The sequence below is a fragment of the Rattus norvegicus genome, chromosome 4 (assembly GCF_036323735.1).
Source record: "Rattus norvegicus strain BN/NHsdMcwi chromosome 4, GRCr8, whole genome shotgun sequence".
NCBI classification, from domain to species: Eukaryota; Metazoa; Chordata; class Mammalia; order Rodentia; family Muridae; genus Rattus; species Rattus norvegicus.
Window position 1 is genome coordinate 102399752 of NC_086022.1, and position 8620 is coordinate 102408371.

The 8620-nt window shown below is 35.3% G+C and overlaps 1 gene segment (V, D, J or C); it reads right to left on the reverse strand.

Moving 5' to 3' along the window:
• Positions 1-5390: 5390 nt before the first annotated feature.
• Positions 5391-6013, reverse strand: LOC102554934 (Ig kappa chain V-V region L7-like). The segment is given in 2 exon segments: positions 5391-5712; positions 5919-6013. Coding segments are annotated over 2 exon segments (354 nt in total).
• Between the last annotated feature and the right edge of the window lie 2607 nt (positions 6014-8620).

The following is an 8620-nucleotide window of genomic DNA, read 5'->3' on the forward strand; positions in this document are numbered from 1 at the left end:
TGCTTATAGGAATAAGAGAATAGTAATAGATAGTAATAGATTAATATTAATAGTAATAGTAATAGTAATAGAAGAGTAATAGATTAATACTAGAAGGTTTGGCTTGTAAACATATGATCTCACATAAATAACTCGTCTTTTCAAGTAAACAGTCTTATTTTACTTATTTCTGACACCTCAGCTAATCAAGAACTACTTTCATCAAGGCCAGACAAGGTCATGGGTATTCTATCCTTCTTTCCATGCATATGAGCTCTCTTCCAAATACATCTGGGATTATATCTATAGCCACTGTGATTGTAATAACTAAGATTATTGCACCTGACTTCATTCCCCCTCTTAATATAAGATATTGTGTGCAATGAGTATTAGTATTCCCTCCAGAAATAATTATTTCTGTCCTTAAAAGTGCAATGGATCCCAAATTGCATAGGCTATATGTAACATATTTTTTCTAAATATTAAGAAGACATGTATCATAGTCTAAGGTAGGTCAGAGGAACACAAGCTGTTTGGTGAGAAAAGCATGTAAGTAGTGAAGATAGAAGCTATACATGGGGAATTATAGCCTTACTAATGTCCAGACTTAGTGTGAGTTTCCATGAATGGTTGAATGGAAAAAGTTTCACATGTGCAGAGAAGCATTCTATAGGATATAGAGAAATTTCAGGGTAAAACTGACACCAACTCATGGCCTGAACATGAAGATGGACACAGGAGAGGTGTCAGAAAGAAGAGATAAGTGGATTCATTAAGCAGCTGACTTATCTTAAAAGTTAATGACCAGGTGACTCTGAAATATGTGGTCAGTGTTTCCATTCAGAGATATATCAAAAATATGTTTATGTGCAGTAGAAATGAAAAGATTTCATCTTGTGCTATTTCTTTCCACTCATAAGAGTATGTTTCATGTACTGACAACATATATTCATGATTCGATAAGCAAAAAATCCTGCCAATAAACATAGTCAATAAAAATGCTAATTTATTTCACAGTTTCATTAAAATGTGAAACAAAACACTCACACACATGACAAATATAGGAGATGGATTTGTTCTCTACATAAACGCAGAAGTGAATTCATTTTTACCAATACCCGATGTCAGGAACACAGATGGTAGGTGACATTCTCTGTGTGTGCTACACCTGCCCCACACCTGAGGCACTCAGCAGAGAAAACAATCTCCTGTCTTATTATCTGAAAAGTTTGACTTTACTTGCAAAACAACTGCTTTACGGATGGATTGACATCATTCTTAGGTTATTTCAGTTGCCTACCTCTGCCTAAACCACCTTAAAAGAGCTTAATTATCAAAACATTCTACAGTTATTATTGGATAAAAGGCAAGATAAAGTTAATCGAACTTGTTATTTCTCTCACTACTCTTTACTTATTCCTCTGGAAGCCCATTTTGTAGCACATTCCATTGTCTTTGAGCAAATAACACTACAGTGAGTCTACAATCTAATACTTGGAATTTCAGTTAAACTTTCATGGCATCTAAAATTTCCTAGCTAGAAAATATTTGAAATGATGAGATGACTCAGAGGAAAAATGCATCACCTATAAGAATGCTTGCCTAATTATAATGTCCTGGGCCTGTCCCTATCACTGGATAAAAACCATGAATGACTTGCTGCTTACTTAGTGTTGAGAAAGACAATACCTCAGATTTTTCCCACAAATTCACGAGAGAATTTGGGGATCTGAAAATCACATACACAAGGTTCACAGCCAATTTCTTCACGACCCTCAATATAGAAATATACTATTTCAATTATAAGAAGCTGCATTGTGTCTCCCATAGTAGAAAATATAAAACACAGAAATATTCATTTGCATTCATTCATTCCATTTGTTGGTATTCTGCCTAAGCTCCACCACCACACTGCTACCTGGGAACAGCCACTTATGCTTGCCCCCCCCCCTCACAGTTGCCTGTCAACATCCAACTGTGCCTTACTATAAAGAGAGCTGCTTGCTCTCTCTCCCTCTTGCTCCTCTCTTTGCTTTTTTCTGCTCTTCCCTGTCCTTTCTCTCCCCTCCCCCAATTTCCCTCCACTTTCCCTGGCTGGACTTCTTTACTCCCCCCACCCCTTCTACTCTTCTCTCATTAAACCTCTCCATATGGAACCATGTGGGCTTGGTGTGTTCTGTCTGGTTGGGAATCTAGATTTAAACAACGACATTGGTACAGGGAGATTGATCTCCCCGTGACTACATGTCATGATCATGGGCCTTTCTCTCTGCATGCCTCTGCTGCCCAGAGCAGCACTGGCTCTATTTGTAGCCCCAACACTCATAGGAGCAATTAATCCCTACTCCCACTCACAGGTCTATTGGTCTTTGTCTCCTCTTCCCATTTCCAGGGAAGTTTTAGTCTAATTTACACTAAGCAGAAAACAATATCTCTGTCTGGCACCATCCCCAGGCCTCCACCTCCTCCCTTCCTCATTGCTGTAGCTCCTCATTCAAGCCTGAGTGAGACCCCACCCCTTGTATCCTGCTAGGTATTAAGACCCCTGTGCAAAGGAGCTCTCTCTTTCTGTCTAGGACTTTGTGCCTGTGCTCAGCCTGCCAAAGTCTCAAAAAAAAAAAAAAAAAAAACAAAACAAAACAAAACAAAAAAAACAAAAACAAAAACAAAAACTTTCACACTGTCTTTTCCAGTGTGAAAAACCACCACCCCTGCACAGTACTTCAGAACTTGCACAGAGCACAGTGCAGTGCATGTGCTCGTGCCTCTCCTTTGCTTTGCAGATCTTAAAGAATGTTCACGTTGTTAACTCATGTTGTTATCTCTTTTGTAAACTTATAAGCTACTGGAAACCCACTCAAACACAGCTCTCATGGACCAAATAGACTCCAGGCAGATAAGTAGATCTTCTTATGGTTCCCACTTACTTCCTATCCCAAAGGGTAGGGCTCCTCTGGGTTGGAAATGTACATCTAAGAGAAAAACTTATTTTCTTAGAGTCTAATTAAAATATTTGCAATCAATAAGAAGTATATTATTTGGAAGTCTTCAACTTATATTATATTTGGTAAATCCAGAGAGTTCGTTCCATCTGATTTTCTTACAAAATTATAGTAAAAAAATATCCTTTAATATTGTTCACATTTTTGTTTCATTTATTACATGTGTTTCAATATAAACCTTTAAGCTTATATTACATTCCATTATATATTATAATATGTCATGCTTTGTTCATGAAAAAATTCAGTTGTTTTATATTATTTCTTAGCTATTTCTTAATATGCTCTTACCTAGTATAAAAAGTGTTTTTAATTTTTAATTAAAATTCTCCTGAATTTTAAAAATTCTGAATCTTTGGTTTTTAAAGCCAACACATCTTTAAAGATCATCCATCTTCAAAAAAGAGTTTAAGAAATAAGCCAGCTAATGGTGACACAACACATTAGTCCCAGCACTTGGAAGCAGAAGAAAGGCCAATCTCTGACTTTGAGGACAGCCTGTCTTGGAGAGTAAGTTTTAGGACAGCTATACTTTTATAGTAAAGCCCTGTCTCAAACAATAAAAAGATGATTTATAGGGCTAGAGTCATAGGACCAGCATTTCTCCATCTGCAACCAAAGACATCAGGAATTCCATTCTCCACTTACTAACATTGAATATGAAATGTGTACTCTACTCTCCCATAACTGGGCAGGGTGTATAAGAAAACACTGGATGCACAGTGATTTAGAGATTAGAAATTCTCTTATTTTTATCGTTATACTAATCTTGGGCAGATAGACATGTATTGTTGCCTCTCTTCTTGCTGGAGAGAATGTTAAAGGGAGGACAGTGTTAGGCCTTTGTCCAAGTAGAACCCTGATAAGGTAGACAAAATCTATGGAGGATTACAGCAGGACCATGTCCCTAATTCATGCTATTTTAAACTATTCCATTCCCTGCCAATTTATCCAGTTGAATACAAAGATAGCACATTACATTTAGACCTTAATTGGTATTAATCATGTTTTTAAATTTAAAGCAGTATTACATCTATGACATGTATATTTATTTGTTTTAATTATCTTCTCTTTGGGAGGAAACATTTGTATTCTGCATTACCAAGCTGATAATTACAAGGAAATACTGTTAATAAACATAACAGTATTATTTTTATTCTCTTGTGTCGTGGTCTCTGGATTCCGTAGTTGGATGTTTTTCTTCTCTGGAAGATAAGAGCAAACAATGCTACTATAACCCTAACTCAGGGCCCTTTCCTTGACTAGCAAAACATATCTTTCCTCATGCAAAAGGCTTTTTTTTTGTAAAACAGAAAATACTGGAATTATCAGCAAACTGTATATGTATAAGTATCCCTATATTCCCATTTCTTTTTATATAAATTTGAGGTCGATGTATATTTATCTTTTAAAGCATTAAGGAAATTTCTGTTTATTATTAAGCAAAATGTATATATGATCTTTAAGAAAAAAATGTGTCATTTTGGACTTTAGGTTGATGTTTTCAAGTGGCTTTATCTTTTCTTTTTTATTAGCTATTCAACTTATAAATAATATATAAAAATCCAATTCTGTTTTTTTTCTCCATCTTTATTAAATTTGGGTATTTCTTATTTACATTTCAATTGTTATTCCCTTTCCCAGTTTCCAGAAGTGGCTTTATCTTATCAGCAGTGCTTCATGACCTGACTTCATGATGTAGAGTTTAAAGGGACCTGCCTGTCTCTATCTCCTGTGTACTGGGAATAAAAATGCACACAACCAAGAATTGCTAAAAATGTTGCCTCAAGTCCAAATCACCGTCACTCACTAATGTAGAAAATAACTCTTTTTTTTTTGCATGTCTTTCAGTTTTTGTCTTTTGAGTAGTAACTGGAAACCCCTCATCAAGAAACTAACAATTTTTACCAAATTAGATTGGTCAAGTTTTATAAACCCATAAACATGAAAATATTTTTTGTTAATGAACTTTTCAATTTCTAGATAAAACATACAGAAGAAATTTTGCGAGCGAACCATGAATCTGTGAGCCTGAGCTTTAATCTTTTTAGGGGACAGGATCACACTATATGATTTGGATACAGACAGCGAGTGCATTATCTGAACTTCCAACGGTTATAAGAGTATGGAATAACTAGTCATTCCTTCTGTCCATCCAGGATGATATTTTCTCTGCTTGCAGTATACTTGAAGATGATTGTCTGATTATCCCAGGATAATTGTATGCTATATATTCTAGTGTTGATAGAGTGAAAAAATTCAGAGGCAAGGGAGATATTGAGTCTTCTTCAATCCACAGAGTTTTGTTAACCTCACATCTGGGTGTGTCTATGAAACATTTTGAAGAAGGCTAAGGCAGTAACAAAATACAACTAACGTAATTCAGCTTCACACTTCTGCTTTCTTGGTGATTTATGCTATGGTCTGTATCACTGTGGGGGCCAGCTTTGAGTCTGTTGACAAAAATAACTTGAGACATCATCAAACTCCACATTGTTGATGTTGAGAGTAAAATCTGTCCCTGATCCACTGGCACTGAACCTGGAGGGGATCCCAGAGATGGACTGGGAAGCATACTTGATGAGAAGCCTTGGAGACTCATTTGTTTTTTGCTGATACCAGTGTAGATTTGTGCCAATACTATGGCTAGCCCTGCAGGAGAGACTGACTGTCTCTCCTGGAGTCACAGACAGGGTGGTTGGAGACTGAGTCAGCACGATGTCCCCTCTAGAGGCTGGAAATATAGAAGATATAATAATCAAACACAACATTGAATATGAAAGTCACTTCTTTACAACTTACAATAATAAAAGACTTCTACTGTAGCAATTTCTTTAAACAGAAAGTCAAATCCCACCTGATGCTGGCTTCCAAATAAAGCAAGAAAACTTTATATTTAAATAACATCTCTACTTTTTCGCCACGTTCAAGCAGTCATACCTGAAATCCAGAAAAGCAGAAGTCCAAGGATCTGAAATTTGAACACCATCTTTGGGCTTTCCTCGAGTTTATGTGGATCATGACACAGCCCTGAGAAAGACCTTCTTATAATACTGGAAGGACCAAGAACACTAGAAGGAAACAGTATTATGCAAATCATACTGAACTGATAAGGTTTTAAATAAGACCTGGTCAGAAGAGCAGGCTGTTACTGCCTTAGAATATATTTCTCTGCTTCTGATTACCTGATGAGATTTTGAGATTAAAGGAGACTTGTCTCCTACATACATGGTTACATAATTAGCACAGTCTAAGGGAGTCTCTGGAATACATTCAGTATTTGAAATGAAGAGCAGAAGAACATCTCAAATCTAAGGTTTTATTCAGGGATATTGTGGTATCCTGGATGTTATTTACAATATGGGTTCAAACATCTTTAACTGTCTGAACATTCCATGAAGCATCAAAACATAAAATTCTAAAGTGATTTCATACTAATCAGATTTCATGAACAAGAAGTAAGAAAGTCTGGATGTCCTAGGAAAACATATGTCTCCTGAGTATAAAATGAAATCCCTATCAATGTTTACAATCTGCAACAGTAAAGAAGAATTTCAGAAGTTGAGATATCAAAATTCTTTTTAGCATTTTCCAATAAAAGACAAATATTACATCTTGCATGTATTACCAACGAGAGTGATTTATTTCTAGAAAATTGAAACAAATTTCTTCACTAGTACATGATTTTTCACACTACTTAATTGAGCACAATTCTAAGACGTCAAAATCAGGAGGAAAATTTCCATGAGGTTCATTTAAAGAAACAACAGTTCCTGCCACCTGGGCCATATAACCAAGGAGGAGCATATTTGTTATATAAAAACAATGTCTGAGCTTTTGAAAAGCCTCACTACCTGAAACAGATTACCCAGCCTCTAGAGCAAAAAGGATAAGAATAAAGAAGAGCTTCCATTCACTGATGGTGCAAATTCAATAACTATAAAATCATGTGCAATTTTCTCAAACAAGTACAGATATCGCTACTACATTACCCAGCTATGCCATCCTGTGGCTATAACTAAAGAACTCTATAGCCTACAACAGACATAAATGTACATTCACACATTCTGTTGCTCTATTAACAATAATTATGAAATGGAATCAGTTTCAATATATGCCACAAGATAAATGAATAACTAAAGGGAGTACATTCATTCAATAGAATGTTTTTTTTAAGTATGTAGGATTATGAAAAAATTTGGAAACTATATGGACCTGGAAAATTATAATGACTAAATTATTCTAGTCCCTCATATAAAGTTGCCACATTCCCTCTCTTATGTAAATTGGAACTTCCAAATTTTCAATGTGTCTTTTGACTGACTATTGATTGATGTAAAAAGCTTGAATACGACTCCCAAACTGGGCTGTTTTTGTTGGGATTACAATAGAAGACATATGCTGAGGAATTAAAATAGGCAGACACATTAGAAAGAAATGTTTGTTCATAGTTGTGATGAGAGTTTGAGAAAGAGTTTGTCAAAAATCTTAAGATTATTCTACTAATCTAAAAAGGAAAAAGACTAAACCAGTAAATCATATTTGACAGGCAAGTTTCAGATTAGTTATTGGAGATATGGAGTATCATGTGGCCTGCTTTATATAAGAACTCAATACAAGAATCAGATGTGTGAAATTATTACACATTAATTATTAATAATAAAAGACAGTGATGTGAAAGAACATGCATAGAATATTAAGATTTATGCTGTATCTGCAATCATCAAACCACAAACACACATAAACAAATTAAAGTATCGTGAACAATATTTATTCTTTTCCTTTCTTCCTTCTTTCCTTCTTTCTTTCCTTCCTTCCTTCCTTCCTTCCTTCCTTCATTTCTTTCAGTCTGCCTTTCCTTTTTCTTTATTTGGTACATCTTTTATTCCTTTTGTTTTTTCTTTTGTTCAAAATTTATTTTCTTCCTCTCAAAATATATTGTGATTATGTTTTCCCATATTTCTATTCCTCCAAGCCCCTCCTCATGATCCCTTTCCTCTGGATTCCCCATCTTTCTGTATGTGATTAGAAAATAATCATGCTTTTATGCAATAATAATAATAAAGTAATATAAATAATAAAATAAATAAATATAATAAGATCAAACAAAGAGCACCACATCAAATATGGCCAAAACAAACAGAAAGAAAAGAGGCAATGAAAGGCACAAAAACAGTCACGCTACTTTGCATACTTAGAAATGCTATACAAACACTGAACTGGAAGCTTGCAGTCCATATGTGTGTGTGTGTGTGTGTGTGTGTGTGTGTGTGTGTATGTGTGTGTGTGTGTGTGTGTGTGTGTGTGTGTGTGTGTTCGCATGAGCGTGCTTGCATGCAGATGCAAAGGACATGCAGAGTAAAAGCAGAGCAAAATTTTTATAAATAAAATTAGATTAAAATTTAAAAATAATGGATGAAAATATTAAAAATGAACAGCCCTGACATTATGAGACAAAGATCCTCCAAACATGCCTTTGAGTTCATTTTCTGTTCTTCATTTGATGCTATGCATCCAACATTCCATTAAGAGTAATATGTTTCCCAGGAATCTAAAATTACATTTGAAAGTGGTTATCAGGTGACAGCCTCTGGTTAGTAATGGAGCATACGTAGATGTCTTTTAGCTCTAGGACCCCAACT